This window comes from Epinephelus lanceolatus, chromosome 19 (assembly GCF_041903045.1).
Source record: "Epinephelus lanceolatus isolate andai-2023 chromosome 19, ASM4190304v1, whole genome shotgun sequence".
Taxonomy (NCBI): domain Eukaryota; kingdom Metazoa; phylum Chordata; class Actinopteri; order Perciformes; family Serranidae; genus Epinephelus; species Epinephelus lanceolatus.
In genome coordinates this window covers 40,201,709-40,220,993 of record NC_135752.1, presented here as the reverse complement: position 1 = coordinate 40,220,993, position 19,285 = coordinate 40,201,709, and the positions used below count along the sequence as shown (strand labels likewise).

Here is a 19,285-nt window from a genome sequence, read left to right as displayed (position 1 = left end):
GTGTCATGAAATGAAGCAAATGCATCAACAAAGAACAAAGAAAGATAAGTTGTTATTTCACAGGGATGTAAACAATGCAGGTTTGAATTTTTTTCCAGAAACACCTGATTGTAGTCTCAAACTGAACTGACGTGTTGCCTCCACAGAGATGGTTTAGAAGACCCTCTGGACGACGCCGGCCTGGTCCAGCAGCAGTTAGACCAGCTGTCCACCATCGGGAGGTGTGAGTACGAGAAGACGTGCGCTCTGCTGGTGCAGCTGTTCGACCAGGCGGCTCAGACCTACCAGGAACTGCTACAGTCCACCAACTCGAGTGCTGCAGACATCACTGTGCAGGAGGGTACGAGCTGCAGGCACACACACACACACACACACACACACACACTTAACACAGCATGCTCACAGTGTCACATTAACTCTTGTAGTTTCACATGAAGCAGAATCAGGTTTACTGCCAGGTGTTTTCTCACGTAACAAGGAATGGGTTTTGGCATTTTGGTGCGTAACGATCAAAATAAACACGGTTAGAGAAAAGAAAAAGAAATAAGAAAAAAGAATCTTAAATATAAAATAAAAAATATGAAGTGTTGAAGATGATGTCTCTGTGATTATAGTGAATGAATTGAAATCTTGTTTTCAGGATCTTAATGTCTCCCTAACAGTGTGTTCCCTCCCTGTGCAGGTCGGTTGACATGGTTGGTTTATATAATCGGGGCAGTTATAGGAGGACGGGTGTCGTTTGCGAGCACAGATGAGCAGGACGCCATGGATGGAGAGTTAGTCTGTCGGTAAGAACTCAAGAAGACACGAGAGTTGTCGAGTTAGATATGTTTTGAGGAATCATTTTGATTTTCATCTGATTAGATTTTGCAAGGGTTTTTATGCTTAAACAAAATTAAATAAAACGAAAGGACAATCAGCAAAAGCCACAAAATCGTCTTTGAAATCAAGTGATAGAATAAAAATAACTGCAACTATTTTGATCTTGATTTGTCATTAAACAAAATTACCCAGATTGAGGTTCTCAACTGTGAAAGTTTACTGCTTTTCTTTGTGTTTTGTGATAGTTAACTGATTGATTTTTTTGCTTAGACTTTTAGTTGGGTAGAACAAGCAATTTGAAGACTAAACCTTGGGCTTATTTAACCAAGGTTTTGATTCAAGCTTAATACATTTTATACGTTTATAGGTTTTGGCCTTCAGGTTCAGGTCAAGACTGAACTGATCTTGATCTAAGTGAACTTTGATTATGTGTAAATGTGTTCTGAGTCTTTCGTTACACTAAAACGGAGGAGTCACCAGCAGAAAAGTACATTGATTTATAATAGAAACAGTAGAGGACCCAATACACTTCCCTGTGGTACTCCACATGTTGTTGATAAAGAAGTCCTTTGAATTGATTTCCTATGACGCTGGCCTTTATACTCCCTAGTTCCTAAGAAACTGTCTTTGAAACAATTGGTCAATAGACAGAAAAAATAATCTGCAACTACTATGACCATAATTTTTGTGCAATTAAGATTACCCAGCATTCTTGGGGTTCAGGTTCTCAAGTTTTAAGATTTAATGCTTTGTATTATATGTTATTAAATGCCTGTGGATATTCTCATTCATCCAGGTCATAGTTATCTCAAGGCAGTTGAATCGAACGCAACTGGAGACAAAACCAAGTCCAGTTGCGTTTGATTCAATTGCCTTGAAATATGTTATTAAATTGGTTATATTTGTGTTTTGGACTCTGAGTCGGACAAAACAAGCAATTTGAAGACTTCACTATGGATTTATTTCACCGAAGTTTTGATTTAAGCTAAATATATGTTATACGTTTATAAGTTCTGGCCTTATGAAGAGTTCAGGTCAAGACTGAATTGATCTTGATCTTAGTGAATTCTTTTTGATTGTGTATAAAGCCTCTAGCACACAGAAAGCATTTTGCAGGTTGTGAAATGCGAGGTGTGCAGCACTGCCTCTTTTTTAAATTAAATTAAATTCCACTAGTGAAAAAAAACGCTTGCTGCACCAGGCAACCACCCCATCACCTCCTTACCCTAACCTTCCAGTGTAATCAATCTACTGTTAATTTATTGTATTTGTCTGACAGTAATCAGTGTGTAGTTGCTGCCATGTTGAGGCAGAGGGTGCTGTCTGTAGCTCTGGTTGAAGGTGAGAGACTGTCAGCAGATAAACAGAGATCTGTGTGGGTACATGAGACCCTAAAAAAGAGGCTGGATCATGGGGAGTACCACCAGGGCCTAAATATGTTCTCAGTCTTATGCAGTCCTAAAACGGAGGAGTCATCAGCATTGTACAGAACATTTCCACATTCCAAGTCATTGATATATGAAGGAAACATCAGAGGCCCCAAAACGCTTCCCTGTGGGACTCCACATTTTCTGGGGTGATTTCTAGATTACTGAGTCTGTTGAATAGATTTCCTTAAACCCAACTGGAACTTGAAATAAAATGGATTTAAATAATTGATAAGCTGATTAAGCTGTTTGTGTTTGTGTGTCAACCTTAGGGTGCTCCAGCTGATGAATCTGACTGACTCTCGGCTCGCTCAGGCAGGCAACGAGAGGCTGGAGCTGGCCATGCTCAGCTTCTTTGAACAGTTCAGGAAGATTTACATCGGTGACCAGGTGCAGAAATCATCAAAGGTGAGCACTGCTGGTAATGATGCTGCTGCTGGAACATGTTGGACAGTCTGTAGCATGTGTCCACTGTGTTAGATTACACCCCCCCCCCCTCCCCCCCTCAGTAACCCTGTCTGCTGTTAGCGTTGGTGGGACCGGGCAGGTCTTTTGTCTGCCACACCGTGCTGACTGCAGCAGTTTGTATAGAGCCACAGAGTCTCAGTCTGCCTCTACTCATGTCGTACCATTGTGTTGTTGTAAGTGGTGTAAAGTACAGCGGTTCGTGCTGACTGACGGAGTGTGTTCTCTTTGTTCGGGGCAGAAACTGCAAAATGTGAACGTCCCAGATAAGTGGTGTCATCTAGTTCGTCTCCATGTGTGTGGTTCTGGTCTGGTGTTAGCTCCTCTTCAGCCCCTCACAGAGTTCATCACACAGCTGTTCAGTAGACATAGAATCAGATCAGCAGATATCCCAAAATAAAACTTCAATGATGTTTGTAGGTTTTCAGTGTAGTGAGTCCCCAGGACCCACTGGTGATCATTTGAGTGTGTCCCTAATAAAGTTTGTGTTGACTGTAGTGTTTGATGTTATATGGATATTAAAATTATTATTAAAGGTCCAGTGTGAAGGATGCAGGGGGGTATGTCAGCAGCAATATAAACTATATAATATAAAATAAAAAATAATATGTAAAAAAAAAGAATTGTGTTTTTGTTTCCCTGGAATGGGACATTAATATCTACACAGGGAGCAGGTCCTCATCTACGGAGATCACCATGTTGGACTGCCATGTTTCTACAGTAGCCCAGAATGGACAAACACCAATGCCTCTAAATGGAGACGTTTGCGTTTACGTGTACGCCACTGTAGCCCCGAGAGTGTCAGTAAAACATTAATTTTTATGCCTCCCCGCCATTGACAACCGTGGCTGGTGCTAATATGTTTTTGAGTTGTCCGTACATCTGTCTCATTCTTGTGAACGTAATATTTCAACAACACCTTGAGAGAATTTTCTTCACATTTGGCACAAACGTCCACTTGGACTTGACAATAATCTGATTAGATTTTTGGTTTTCAAAGGTAAAGGTCAGTGTGACCTCTCATCTGTGTCATTCTTGTGAACTCCGTGATGGAATTACTCGTATTTGGCCTTCAGAACACCTAGAGGGAATTGTCTTCAAATTTGGCACAAACATCCATCTGGACTTAATGTAAACTATAAACTGATTCATTTTGATTGTCAAAGGTCAAGGTCACTGTGAGCTTGTGTGTCTCATTCTCTTGAAAGCCATATCTTGATGTGTTTCATTAAATTTGACACAAACGTCCGCTTGGACTCAACGATGAACACATTAGGTGTGGAGGTGACCTCTGTGGATAATTCAGCCTTCAGTAAAAACCTCCTGAACATCTGGATCTTCAGTTATCAGAGTAAAAAGCTGAGCGAACATTAGCAGGTGCTATGCTAGCGGCCTGTCTCTGACGTGACGAACACCGTTTTGTGACATGCATCGTCTTTATTAAGTGTATTTACCGGTTTAAATCAGCTGGTCTGTTTGTTTCTGTGGATAATTCAACTCCTGGTTACAACCTCCTGAAGGAATTGTAACCAGGAGAAGTTTCAGCTGGCTACAATCTGCAGTCCTCACAGCTTGACGACACTAAAGCCCCGTAAATCTGACACACTGCTCCTTTAAATATCTCGACAGGTTAGAGTGAAAATATGTGTTTCTGATTTTGGGGTGAACTGTCCCTTTATTAGAAACATCCTCTGATATTAATACATATATGAACATGTGTGTACTGTGACGGTAACACTGACGGAGCTGTGTGTTTGTTTGTTATTGTTTACTGCAGCTTTATCGGCGACTATCAGAAGTTCTGGGTCTGAACGACGAGACGATGGTACTCAGTGTCTTTATAGGGAAAATGTGAGTAACAAATTAAACGTGTCTCTCAGGCACAGATCATTTGTTAAGGCTGTAAGATTATGTTTGTCTATGTAACAAATATTAAAGTGACATCACTGATGAGGCATGTCAGTCTCATGTTGAACCTTGTCATATAAACAGAAAGTGTCTTCTTCAGGGTCACTCTGTGATGACATCACTGTAAACAATCTGTTCTGTGTTCCAGCATCACAAACTTGAAGTACTGGGGCCAGTGTGAACCAATCACCTCCAAGACACTCCAACTACTGAACGACCTCTCTTTAGGATATCCTTCATCTATGTGTGTGTGTGTGTGTGTGTGGTTATTTAAAAAGAAGCATAATAAGATTATTATTTTTCTTCTTGTTTTTTTTATTTTTATTTTTTTACATTTTATTATTATTGTTATTGTTTTTATTATTGAACTTTTTTAAATTATTTATTTTTATTTATTAACCTTTAATTTACTTTCTTATTTATTTACTTTTAATGGTTTAACATTTAATGGTATTATTACTATTTTCATTTAAGTTTTTAATTGTTTTTATATTTTATTATTATTATTGAAAATTAACTTCTTTATTATTTGTTTATTTTATTTATCAACATTTAATTTACTTTACCTTATTTAATTTACTTATTTATTTATTTACTTTTTATGGTTCAACATTTACTTTAATAACTTTATTATTAGTATAATTATTATTTATGTATTTATTTATTTTAATTCTTTTTTTAAATTGTCAGTTTATCTAACAATTATTTTAAACTATTAAGTCTAACAATTTTTCTAACATTTTTTCCAATTGTTTATTATTATTATAATTTAAGTATATATTATTTTTATTCATTTATTTATTATGTATTTGAATTTAATTATTTATTATTATTTTTAAACTATTGTTTTTGTTAAAAAACAAACACATTTATCAAAAATGTTTTTTTTTCCTTGTGTAAGGAAGATTAATATTAACTGATATATCTCTGATATATTTTATTAACTCTCACATATCAATATAAATATCGGCCTCCAAAAAATCCTGCAAGTGTCGACTGTAGCTGCAGCTGATGGTTAGATTAAATGTCAGTTCATCTAAAGATTATTATCAACTCTTGCATCTAAAATGAGTCTTTTTCATTATTATTAACATTATAATTTTAATTAACAAATCAAAAGCCAGATTTAAAATAAAATAATAAGATATTCTGTTCACTGAGATATTAAACAGAGAAAAGCAACATTTGAGAAGCTGAAATTAAAAAATGTTGCTGAATAGATAACCACAAAGATCAATATTTATCAAAATAAATTATTAATTTTTTAATCTTCTCAGCTCAAACATGACTCGTAATAACATTACTGTAATGACTTCCTGTGTGTGTGTCCGTCTTCTCCTTGACTTCCTGTTTGTTCACGTACAGCAGTGTGAGGAAGCTAGTGAAGCTCAGCGCGGTCCAGTTCATGTTGAATAACCACACAGTGAGTTTAAACTTCACACACGCTACCTGTGACACATGTCACATATGACCTGTGGTGTTATTAACCTGCTGTGTGTGTGTGTGTGTGTGTGTGTGTGTGTGTGTTGTCAGAGCGAGCACTTCTCCTTCCTGGGAGTCAACAACCAGTCCAACCTGAGCGACATGAGGTGTCGGACCACCTTCTACACAGCACTGGGGCGCCTGTTAATGGTCGACCTTGGTAAGCACGCGCACACGCACACGCACACACACACACACACACACACAGTGGCTGTTCAGACCTTGTTACCCAGAGATGGCACCACAGAGCCGCCACCAAGTCCCATCTTTGTGCCGCCTTTGTATTTTTACACAGAACCAAGCGGCGATGGCATCATGACACTCTAGTGTGTGATTTTTAGGCAGCATGATGACATCACGGCATCGAAAGAGCCGTGACATGTAACACAGCAGCGTTGGCCTCTAGTGTGACATATAACAAACATGTCAGCAGCTCTTTATAAACAACAACAATGACATCACATGTCAATAACAATCATTTAGCGTCACTGTTATATGGCGGCTGATCTCGTCCTCTGCTCGGAGGTTAAGGAGCTCCTGGACCTCAGTGTTTCACAGTTTGAGGACGTTTCAAGCTGCTGCAATTTGTCTTTGAGTTAGCTGCTAACTGCTAACAGCTACTTAAATCTCCCAACATTGAGTGACACACATAACATGTCCTCAGACGTCGATTTGGCACTGTCACTATGTCCGTGAGACAACTCTGTCCCCCAACTCCACAACTGTACCTTTTTATACAGAACAGAGAGGCGGAATAACGTCACAGAATTCTCTCACAGTGGGTCACGCACATAACACGTTCTCAGACCTGTCCTGTCCACGGTCCTGTTCATGCAGACGTCTTGGGGCTGCTGCTACGTCCTGTGGTGACTTGAGGGTGAGACAATTCTGTCCCCCCATTCTGTGTTAACAGACTGTCTGTCTGTCTGTGTAGGTGAGGACGAGGACCAGTTTGAACAGTTCATGTTGCCTCTGACGGCTGCGTTTGAAACTGTGGCTCAGATGTTGAGTACGAACACCTTCAACGAACAGGAAGCCAAGGTGAGACACACACACACACACACACACACACACACTGCATGCTGTTTGCTTACAATACTGTAAAATATAAAACTTCATATTATCAGCGCTGTTTGTCAGCTATAATTTTGATTATCAGAATATTGTATTATTATAAAAATGTCCAGTTATTGGACCGGTATATATCGTGCATCCCTAATTTTAATCCTAGTCAGATAATAAATTGACCATTTCAAAAAGCTGTCATGTATTAATCAGTGAAAAGGGGTCATTGGTTCCAGTCACTTAGGGACTGTTCTTTGTGTGTCAGAGGAGGGGGCTGACTTTTTTTATTTATTTTTTTACCATCCCTAAAGCTATAAATGTTTTTCCTCAATCCTCGCTGAGTGACTGGCAGAAAATGTTTCACCACTCTGCCATAAATGAGTTATTATATATTTAAAACTCACCCTGTGATGTTTGAAAGTTAAAAGTTAAAGATGAAATCCTGGAGTTGAAAAAAGCCTCAGTCTTTCGATCTTGTCGTGCCGCTGGTTAGTTTGTGCAAACATTTTACGCTTTACATGAGAATCAGAACAAAATATTTTTTTTCTTTTTAAGTATTTTAAGCTCAGATTCAGTTATGTGTCTTATTTTTGTCTTGTTTTTTTCTGACAGAAGCATTCGTCACACATGATGTGTCCAAGAGCCGTCAGAAATTTAAATACAACAATAATTTCTGTTTTTACAGTTTCTGGCTGATAAATGGTGTCATGTTTATTTTTAACCCTCTTTTTGAACACATTCTTTATAAACTTATATGTGTTATAGAATGAAATACAAAAAAAGAGAAAAGAAAGAAAAACACAGACGATCTTTGAGAAATGAATAGCTCCAAATATAACAGGCTGGGTCAGTGAGTCACATAGACGGGGTGAAGTTGTTTCACTTGAGTCCATTTCTGTACCTTTAATGTGTTTCCTTGTTGGGTTGATTTGTGTCATTATATTTAGGAAATAAATCCACTTCCATGAGCATACTTAATTCTCTAACTATTTAGTTATTTCGGGGCCCAGTCAGACAGCTTCATCATACTCAAAGGGTTTATAGCCTTATATTTCCAGGCCTTCTGTAGGACACAGTGGACAACCAAAGTAAACCTAAATATAGGTATGAACATGGAAAAACTAATACAAAAAAGAACCTGAACTCCACATATGAACCAGAATGTTGGGGTGTGTCTTCGTGATACTCTAATCACTTTATAACCAAGAATATAAGATCAATTAAAGGTAAAATAAAACGACTCAAAAGGAGATAAATTCACCTTAAACTTACAAACAAAGACCAGGTTTAATGTACACCGTCCAGTTCTTCCTATCTTTTCAAAAACTTGTCCTGTTGCAGTCTAACAGAAAAAAATCATTCTTTCCACCCTAATGATGCAATTTTGCAGATTTTTAAAGAAAATAACGTCGAGTTTAGACGGCACGTTTACATAAGAAATTGACAGTAAAATAAAAACAAAATGCAGCCATTTAAATCTGTATGCGTCTCCTCTAATTGACATGTCTCCCCCTTTTTGCACCACCTCCTCCACTCTCATGAATAACAAACAGTCCCTAAACCCTGAGGATTTTTTTGCTATATGTGATATAAAATGTAAAACAAATTTTTGTATTCTGAGTTAAAGACACAATGTAGAAATAAAATTATTAATTAGCTAATTTAATTCTCTTGTGTGAGTCATATAGTGTGCTGTTTTATAACATTTGGGTTTATTAACTTATGATAGCTATACATGTTCCAGCTTTATTGTCAGAGGTGTTTTATTCTGAAGGTTCTCCTCTTCTTCTCTTGTTTCCTGTAGAGGACTCTGGTGGGTTTGGTCCGAGACCTGCGAGGCATCGCGTTCGCCTTCAACGCCAAGACGAGCTTCATGATGCTGTTTGACTGGATGTATCCTTCAGCTGACCTCAGATCTGTCGTCAAACACTGAGCTGAAATAATGTTTGTTATTCATCACATTCCTTTAAAGATCCGTCCTTAACTCAGAGCCGCAGATATCCAGCCTACATGCCCATCCTGCAGAGGGCCATAGAGCTGTGGTACCACGACCCAGCATGCACCACACCTGTCCTCAAACTCATGGCAGAGCTCGTTCACAACAGGTAAACATGCTCGATGACGCACAACCTTAAACAGTGACTGGTTACTTCAGAAGCAGAAGGACGAGTGTGACGTCAAGTTCAGACCAAAGATTCACAGCCAGACGAAACCGTTTTAGAACGTCACAGAGAAAAGTGTCAGCGGTGGTTTTAAAGCACGTCACCTGTTTCAACAGCCAATCAGCTTGTAGTGAAGTCAGCTGGTCAAGTCAAAATGACCACAGACGGCGTGTTGGCTTGCTGCAGCAGGTGCTCCGTCCCCACAGAGCCCTCTGTTTCTGTCCTCACGGTGTGCCGGTGTCAGACGGTGGGTCGCTGCTGCTGCTGGCTGTATGTGCTTATGCCCCGCCCACACACACACATTCTCATTGACTGATGAATTGGCGCTGGTTATTTATATTATTGTGGCGTATTATAAATCCGTACGTTCCATTTGTGTGAATGCGACATCTCATGCCTTTACACCTCCGTGCCGGTGATAGCTGGAAGCATTATGTTTTCAGGTTATTTGACCCATTCTTGTGAACACAATGTCTCAAGAAGGCTTTGAAGAAATTTCTTTAAATTTGGCACAAACGTCCACTTTGTGTTAAGGATGAATAATCAGAATTTAGCCCTCAAATGTGAAGATCACTGTGACTCTGTCCGACGCATTCTTGTGAACCTAAAATGTCAAGAACCCCTTGAGGGGATTTCTTGAATTGGCACAAACGACCACTTTAAGTCAGGGATTAACAAATTAGAATTTGGTGGTCAAAGGTCACTGTGACCTTGTCTGTCTTATTCTTGTAAACTGATATCTCAAAAACACCTTGAGGAATGTTTTTTCCAAATTTGGCAAAAAAAAAAAAAAACGTTCACCTGGACTCAGAGATAAACTTATTAGAATTTGGTCAAAGGTAAAGGTCACTATAACTTTGTTCATCTCATTCTCTGAAACATGATATCCCAAGAAGGCCTTGAGGGAATTTATTCAAATTTGGCACAAATGACGACTTGGGCTCAACAATGAACTGTTTAGAATCTGGTGGTCAAAGGTTTCTGTGCCCTCGTCTGTCTCCTTCTCGTGAAGGTTATACCTCAAGAACACCTTGAGGGCATTTCTAAACATGTGACACAAACGTCCACTCAGACTCGAAGATAAACTGATTAGATTTTGGCGGTCGAAGGTCACTGTGACCTCACCAAACATGTTTAAGGGTATGTGCTACCTCAGGGAAGATGTGTCTGAAGCATCCTCAGACATAGATGTAAACTGTGAGTGCAACTTGGTTGGCGGAGGGATACAACAACAACACGGCAACTCCTTTGTTGAGTTGTCAGTGGAAACCAGTTTCTGTTGCTGGGACTACCACCGTCAGAGTGGTGACCATCAGGGATATTTTATTTATAATCAACAGGTTTGTTCTGTTTCACTTTTAAACCACAAACAAACCACCAGTCTTAGAGCAGGTTTGAACACCAGATTGTTTCAGCTGAACCAAACAGGTTTGGTGTGAACGCTCCGTACGATGCTTCACATGATAAATAAGTCATACATCACTTCTCCCTCAGACTGATTATTGATTATTGATGACTGACTGTTGTTTTGTTTTTGTTTTTGTTTGTAGATCCCAAAGGCTACAGTTTGACGTGTCGTCACCCAACGGCATCCTGCTGTTCAGAGAAACCAGCAAGATGATCACGACCTACGGTACACTGAGGCAATAACACTGACCTGCTGCTGTATGGAGGCCCAGAGGGTTCAAAATTAAATATATTAAATATGTACTAAAACAGGAAACGTCAAAAATAAGACATTATATAATAAGATATACCTACAATATACCTAAAAATAAGACACTGTGAAATAAATAATCACATGTATCACTCAGAGCCCGACTGATACTGCATCTCATTTATTTATTTATTTGTTTGTTTTGGTATTTTCAAAAAGTTTACTTTCAGTGTTATTAGAAATTGTTAAATCAGTTTATGCGTTATATTTTATCTGTGTATATGTGGACATACACACAGATAAAATAGTACAGGTCTTGGTCATTACTCAGTTTTATATTACTGTAAAAACATCAACACGTTTCTCCTTCAAACGGCTGAATTATTCAAATTCCTCACCAAAAACTACGTTTTACAAGATTACATTGAATACATCATGAAAACAGTTGAATAAACCTTCACCTAATACTCATTTTTACTGAGTAGAGCTTGAACGCATCAGAATGTAACTCAGTGTAACCTCTGTGAGCTGTTAGTTCCTCCAACAGCTAACAGCTAACGTTAGTTGATAAAAGCAAACAGCTTATGTTAACTACCTGCTAATAACTAACAGCTTATGCTAACTAGCAGCTAACAACTGCTGTTAACCAGCTGATAATAGCTAACAGCTATCGTTAGCTAGCTGATAACAGCTAATGTTAACTAGCTTATAACACCTAATTGTTGTAGTTAACTAGCCGCTAACAGCTAATTTTAACCAGCTGATAACAGCTCCTAACTAATGTCAACTAACTTTTAACACCAAATTGCTATTGTTAACAAGCCGCTAACAACTAACAGCTAATGTTAAGTAGCTGATATCAGCTAACAGGTAACTTGAATTAGCTGGTAACAGCAAACAGCTATTGTTAACCAGCGGATAAAAGCTTACAGCTGATGTTAACTAGCTTATAACACGTGATTGCTATTGTTAACTAGTTGCTAGCAGTTAATAGCTAACAATAACTAGCTCTCCTCCTGCTGATGTCACAGATTTGTTGTTCACAATATAACATTATCAGAGGAATCAACAGGCTGTGATACATTAAAGAAAATAGCATCAGTGTCATAAAGTACGGAGGCCTGGAAGGAGATCAAACATCCAACATACAAAATCGTACAATGTACAAATACAAATGTTTTCAGACGTGTGTTAGACTCATTAAAACAAAGATGTCTCAGTAATAAAACCATGTCGTGTCTGTCTTGTAGGGAATCGTATCCTGACGCTGGGCGAAGTCCCAAAGGACCAGGTGTACGGCGTGAAGCTGAAGGGGGTCAGCGTGTGTTTCGCCATGCTGAAGGCGGTGCTCAGCGGGAACTACGTCAACTTTGGGGTCTTCCGTCTGTACGGCGACGACGCGCTGGATAACGCCTTACAGACCTTCATCAAACTGCTGCTGTCCATCCCTCACAGTGACTTACTGGTATGTTCAGCAGCACACGTGATGACATCATCACAACACGGTTATCGATAAATGAAACACGTCGGGAAAAGTCAGGACACTTGGTACCTCCTGACCTGCTTCTCTACACTCTCCACATTACATCTTGTATTTTTACCAGATAAATCAGAGCTGATGTTTTTCATTTGGATTTTTTATATTTAAATGTTTATTTTTTTAGTTTTCTGACAAAAAGAAAATTGTGACAGAATTTCCAGATTAGCCTCCGTCTGTTCAGAGTTCAACACCTCCGTCCTCAGATCCTCATTTTCTCTGCTGTTTGTCGTCTTTTAACATTTCAACTCTCAACTTTATTTATGAAGCACTTAAACACAGTTGATCCACAGAGAGAGAAACAGAAGAAAAGACATGACTCGATATAAAGAAGCTATGCAGCAAGTAAACATCACAGTATAAATAAATAGAAAATAATTATCTTTATTTTTGAGACTTCGCTGAAATTAGACTTTTATTATCAGTTTTTCTGACCAGTTGTGTGTTGATTTTAGTATAAATACACAGAATATGCTAAAAACTAAAAAAAAACAAAGATAAAACTTTTACCTTTAAATGTGTTCTTTAAGGGGTCTGAGACCTCTGGTAATATTTATGAAGGACAAAATAAATTAATAAATAAATAAATGAAAAAAACAATATGCAAAAATAAATGAATATTAAATGAAAAAAGAAATCTTAAATACATAAATTCTTTTTTTTTTAAATGAAAATAAGTTTATTTAAAAATTAATTTTGAAAAATACCTGAAAAAATAAAGAAATTAATAGAACTGCAAAATGAATACATAAAAAATATACACTTAAATATAATTTCTAAAAAGATATAAAAAAAAAATAAAAAAATATATAAATGAAAAACTAAATAAAATGAATAAATGATTTAAAAAGATTTTTCTAAATGTTAATGTAAAAATAAGTACCTGCATTTAAAAATATACAAATAATTAAAAGGGATATTAAATATAAAAAGTAAATAAATAGGGGAATTAATCCAAAGATCAATAGATAATGAAGCAAAGTAGAACAAAAATAAAATTCATGAGCACGTTTTATCAATAAATGAATGCCTGCATTTATTTTTAATATTTTTGGTACATGTAATGGCACATTAATTTATTTATCAGGTAATTTATTTATTTGTGAGAGTCCACTAAAATTAGATTGTTTAGGTTTTCAGGTTTTAATTAAGGAGTTCAACACACCTGGTGTTACATTATTATGTTATTTATGGAAGACAATAAGAATACATACATGTGTGACGCACTAACAGGAGCACAGTCTGGTTTTATTGTTGCCTGATCTATGTGGGTGTGTGTGACTCCTGTGTCCCTGCAGGACTACCCGAAGCTCAGCCAGTCCTTCTACTCTCTGCTGGAGGTGCTGACTCAGGACCACATGAACTTTATCGCCAGTCTGGAGCCGCACGTCGTCATGTACATCCTGTCTTCAATATCAGAAGGGCTCACCGCGCTCGGTAAGGAAGAACAACACAGGTCTCCAGTTTTCAGGAGTGTGCAGGTGACGATGTGTGTGTGTGTGACGTGTCCGAGTGTGTGTGTTTCAGATACGATGGTGTGCACCGGCTGCTGCTCCAGTCTGGACCACATAGTGACCTACCTGTTCAAGCAGCTGTCTCGCTCCACCAAGAAGCGTCCCACTCCCATGGCAACGGACGACCGCTTCCTCCACATCATGCAGCAGCACCCCGAGATGATCCAGCAGGTCAGGACACGTTTCCTCGTCACTTCAGCACAAACGCACCAGTCTGACTTTTTACACCTCCGTGCCGGCGATAGCTGGAAGCATTATGTTTCAGGTTGTCTGTCCCGTTCTTGTAAAAGTAAAATCTCAAGAAAGCCCTGAGAAATATTTTTTCAAATTTTGCACAAACATCACTGAGTCAGAGATGAACTAACCAGAATTCAATGCTCGAAGGTCAAGGTCACTGTGACTGCGTCCATCACATTCTTGTTAGTGCAATATCTTCAGAACCCTTTTTGAACTGATAAGAATTTGGTGGTTGAAGGTCAAGGTCACTATAACCTCATCCATCTCCTTCTCTTAAACATGACATCCCAAGAAGGCCTTGAGGGAATTTCTCTAAGTTCGGCACAAACAGCCACTTTAAGTCAAAGATCTTGTCTGTCTTATTCTTGTAAACATTAAATCTCAATACATTTGAGTTTTTTGTTTTTTTTTTCAAATTCGGCACAAACGTCCACTTGGACTCAAAGATAAACTGATTAGAATTTGGTGGTCAAAGGTGAAGGTCACTGTGACCTTGTCTATCACATTCTTTTAAAGATGATATCCCAGGAAGGTCCTGGGAGAATTTCTCAAATTTGGCACAAACGTCCACTTTGAGTCAAGGATCAACTCATTCGAATTTGGTGGTCAGCGGTCACTGTGACCTCATCTGTCTTTGTCTTGTCAACATGAAATCTCCAGGACATCTTGAGGGAATGTCTTCAAATTTGGCACAAACGTCCACTTGGACTCAAGAATGAACTGATTAGAATTTGGTGGTTGAAGGTCACGGTCCCTATAACCTCATCCAACTCATTCTTTTAAACATGACATCCCAAGAAGGCCTTGAGCGAATTTCTTAAATTTGGCACAAACGTCAGGGTTGAGAGAGAGTTACTGCCCCAAGCGAGGAACTTCAAGTATCTTGGGGTCTTGTTCATGAGTGAGGGTAGAATGGGACGTGAGATGGATCGGTGGTTTGGTGCAGTGATGCAGGTGCTGCACCGGACCATCGTGGTGAAGAGGGAGCTCGGAGTAGAGCTGCTGCTCCTTCATGTTGAGGTGGTTCAACATCTGATCAGGATCCTCCTGGTCCAGCTGGTAGGAGGCCCCGGGGCAGACCCAGACCCGGATTATAGACCTCATCTGGTCTGGGAACACCTCGGGGTCCTCCAGGAGGAGCTGGAGAGTGTTGCTGGTTAGAGGGACGTCTGGGGTGATTTGCTGAGACCTGAACCAAAGCTCACAGTAAAAGCCCACTGTGACCTTCACATTGAAATACTTTTATTGTGAAGCACATGCAGGAAGTTTGCTCGGTGCTCAGACTGGTGCTGATTGTTGTTGTTGTTTTTTTTTTATTGTTGTGCAGATGCTGTCCACAGTGTTGAACATCATCATCTTCGAGGACTGTAGGAACCAGTGGTCCATGTCTCGACCTCTGTTAGGCCTCATCCTGCTCAACGAGAAGGTAACCATCACTCTTACACTGTGTGTGTGTGTGTCTGTGTGTTAACTTGTGTGTTAACTTGTGTGTTAACTTGTGTGTTTGTGTGTCCTGCAGTATTTTGCTGACCTGAGGAACAGCATCGTCAACAGTCAGCCTCCAGAGAAGCAGCAAGCCATGCACTTATGTTTCGAGAACTTGATGGAGGGAATAGAGAGAAATCTACTAACAAAGAACAGAGACAGGTACGCCACTGACGACATACATCATACACCTGGATTTCAGGATGTTGGGATCGTATTAGGTCACACAGATTCAGCCGACCTTGAAACTTAGTCCTCTAGCACAGTCCACAGCAGCAGACGTGCTCGGCCGTTGAACACTTGTTGGTGGACTCACTGCAGTTTGGGCGGATTTTCATGCTCTCAGTGTCGTCGCTGGGACGCCAACTTCTCAGGTGATGGAACAGGTGTATTGTGTAGCCAAACCTCCTCCAGATTGGGGGTAACACGAGCTCTTCTTCCACTCATTCTCCCCTCTTTTCGTTATGTCCGCGCTACGTTCACTTCCTCCTCACCTCAGCACAAACTTCCCCAACACTGCAGACTGACTGACAGCTGTCTGTTAACTTCTGCTGCGTGACACGCTGTTTGGATCTATCTCGGCCTGTCCATGTGCAGTAATGATGACTATAGTTCATCTTCCTCATCGACATCCATTTTATTGTGATCCTGTTTTCGAGATCCTATTTCAGGCCACAACAACCCCAAAAACCAGCCTGCAAACTCCTGATGTCTCACACAGTTTGTGTTTGCAGCAGAAATCGATCTGCTCCGTGCAAAGCGTCTCAACGCCATCAAAAATAGACAAGACGTGTATTTTTGTTTCCTCTTGAGTCGCGCTGCGCCGCATCTGATGGAAGGAGAAGAGTTGTGGTCAGCTCAGGTTGCCGCCTGCTGGAGATCTGCACACTGCTGCGTTCACTTTTCTAGTTTCCAGACACTCTGATGGGATTTTAAATATGTGGACGCATCACACGTGTTGATCAGAGGTGTCTTATCTTCTGTCTGTGAAATACAACTGAAGACAATCCTGCAGCCTTCGAGTACTGTAAGGATATGTCCAATATTTGACCCTCATGGTAACTGTGTGTGTGTGTGTGTGTGTGTGTGTGTGTGTGTGTCTGCAGGTTTACCCAGAACCTGTCTGTCTTCAGGAGGGAGGTGAACGACAGCATGAAGAACTCCACATACGGCGTCAACAGCAACGACATGATGAGCTGACATTCCACACAGACGAGTCTTACCACCCAGCTGCAGACAGAGCTCACCGCCCCTCCCCCGCTCCTCCACAGCCTCCCCGCCTCCCCCCTCTCTGCATCAGCCTCCCCCCTCCCTCCCTCCCTGGGCCCGGATGCCTGGGGATCGTCTCCTCACCCCGACACCACGTACGGGACCCCCCCTCCTCCTCCCACTCCTTTTTGATATAAGCATATATAAATATATACAGATCTATTTTAAAGCGATGGTCTAACTCGTCTCCTGACGGCGGAGGGGTGAGGAGGTCAGAGGGAGGAAGGAGAGGGCGCGACAGGAGGTGAGGAGGGGGCGAGGAAGGGGACAAACGCCGGTAAACGTAGTAATCCGCTTCTGCCTGCCTTGTATAGAAAAACACACAACAAACCAAGTGTACATTTTTTTTCGTAACATTTTGAACAATGTTTATAATGATCGAATTTAAAACACAAAGATGAGTTGAGGAAAAACACAAAAAAACAAAACAAAAACCGTGTGATTGAGCTTTTTACAGTGTAGTGAGTTAGTGCAACTGTCTGTCTGCATGGGGAGCTGGCGAGGAGGTGACGGGGGAGCACTCAGGCTGCAGAGCTGTCAGCATGAAGAAGAAGAGGTACACACTAACAGACAGGGAGAGTCAGAGCATCCACGTTGTACATTTTACTCAAGTCTCTGGTTGAAGTGATGTAAATAGCCACGTCCCTCGCGGCAGCAGGCTCGACGGGCGCTAAAGGGACAATCCTGCTAGTTTTCAGCCTCGCGTTGTGTCTCCGCCGACCCGACGTCGTGGTCATCTGTGATACAATCGTGTGTGTGTGTGTGTGTGTGTGTGTGTGTGTGTGTGTGTTCAGAGAAATCATTTCAAACTGGAGCCAAAATAATTGATTCAAACATATTTATTCAACTTGTTTCACACATGCAGTCGAACTCAACACATCTGTAATCAGACGCCAGATCACGGTCCTGAAATTCCTGGAAAATTCTGAAACTAGAGAGGCTGTTTTTCAGGCCTGGAATTAACTGAAGGTTTTGAATATCAGTTGCTTTGATAGGTGTTTAAAATCTGCTCAGAAAAAAAAAAAAAAAAGTCCAACAAAATATGTTCCTTATAATACTAGCTGAGGTTTAGTGAAGAACTCGTGTGTGCCGGTCGGGTCTGTCGGCACATGCAGCTAGTCGGCGTTGTGAATATCAAAGTGTAGCAGTTTGCTGCTCGTTTAGTAATTTAAGGTGGTATTGCTATAGAGGCCGACCTGTTCTAAACTACCGAAAGGAAATGGAAAAAAATATCACAAAGAAATTTTGAAAATTCATTGGTGAAAATGTTTGGGAACTCTGGTCAGTGCAGTTTTGATCATTTATAATTTGGGTCACTTTTCAACAAGAAACTCAAACCATGAAACTTGTTTTTGACACACACCCAAAACTTTATAACTTATTCAGAAAAATTCAAGAAACGAAGCAAAGTTTAGATGAAAATCTGAAAACATGAACAATTTTGTAATTTCTCACTTTGGCCACAAGAAAAAGAATTGACACGTCTCTGGTTCTCAAATGTGTAAATCAACTTATTTTCTTGCTCACTTATGGTAAACTGGATATTTTTGGGTTTTGGACTGTTGGTTAGAAAAACAAACAAATTTGTTTTGACAGTTTAAAACGACTGAAATGATCAAGATATGAAGCAAAGATGAAACACAAACCCTGCCTCACTGTCCTGTTTATATATATATTTGTCCACCGACCAGATACATTTAAATTATGTTGAAATCATTTGAAGGTTTATTATTTTTCTATACATGCGATGTTACTCCGCCGACACGTCTAATTCATCGTTAATTGTTCAGTTAATGACATTTTGATTATTGTTTTGGTCACTTTTCAAAGAAAAAAGCAGGAAGTGAAACAGATTTATTCAACTGTGTTCATATAAAGTCAGGCACAGATCAGTTACTGAAGTTTTGATAATTTATTGTTTTGCCCATTTTCTAAGAAAAAACAGATTAAAACAGATTTTTCAACTTTCAAGTTTTCAGCTTTTATAACATGCAGACAAACTCCCCTCGACATCTCTTATTCCTCTTTAATCAGTTAATGTCATTTAGATCATTTATCAATTTGGTTGCTTAAAAAACAAAAAGATTAAAACAGATTTATTCAACTATTTTCTCACATACAGTTGAACTCCTTAAACACATCTAATTCCTCTTTAATCGATCAGTCGTGATAATTTATGGTTTTGATCACACTGCAGATCCAGCTTCGTAGAATGTTTCTGTTGTCTTGCTCCTCAGTGACAGGAAGCTGAATGT

At 39.6% G+C, this 19,285-nt stretch overlaps 1 protein-coding gene across 1 annotated transcript in view; it reads left to right on the top strand.

Moving 5' to 3' along the window:
- The window catches only part of xpo7 (exportin 7), a 38,051-nt gene extending 20,429 nt beyond the window's left edge, over window positions 1–17,622 (top strand). Inside the window, exons 12-28 of the mRNA XM_033646577.2 lie at window positions 147–340; window positions 683–788; window positions 2,522–2,657; window positions 4,492–4,565; window positions 4,771–4,851; window positions 5,982–6,045; window positions 6,156–6,264; window positions 7,039–7,145; window positions 8,974–9,062; window positions 9,167–9,274; window positions 10,882–10,964; window positions 12,239–12,453; window positions 13,824–13,962; window positions 14,053–14,210; window positions 15,604–15,702; window positions 15,796–15,923; window positions 16,868–17,622. Of these exons, the coding sequence (XP_033502468.1) occupies window positions 147–340; window positions 683–788; window positions 2,522–2,657; window positions 4,492–4,565; window positions 4,771–4,851; window positions 5,982–6,045; window positions 6,156–6,264; window positions 7,039–7,145; window positions 8,974–9,062; window positions 9,167–9,274; window positions 10,882–10,964; window positions 12,239–12,453; window positions 13,824–13,962; window positions 14,053–14,210; window positions 15,604–15,702; window positions 15,796–15,923; window positions 16,868–16,961 (1,984 nt within the window). The 3' untranslated portion in view covers window positions 16,962–17,622. The remainder of the gene's footprint in view (window positions 1–146; window positions 341–682; window positions 789–2,521; window positions 2,658–4,491; window positions 4,566–4,770; window positions 4,852–5,981; window positions 6,046–6,155; window positions 6,265–7,038; window positions 7,146–8,973; window positions 9,063–9,166; window positions 9,275–10,881; window positions 10,965–12,238; window positions 12,454–13,823; window positions 13,963–14,052; window positions 14,211–15,603; window positions 15,703–15,795; window positions 15,924–16,867) is intronic.
- The last annotated feature ends 1,663 nt before the right edge of the window (window positions 17,623–19,285 follow it).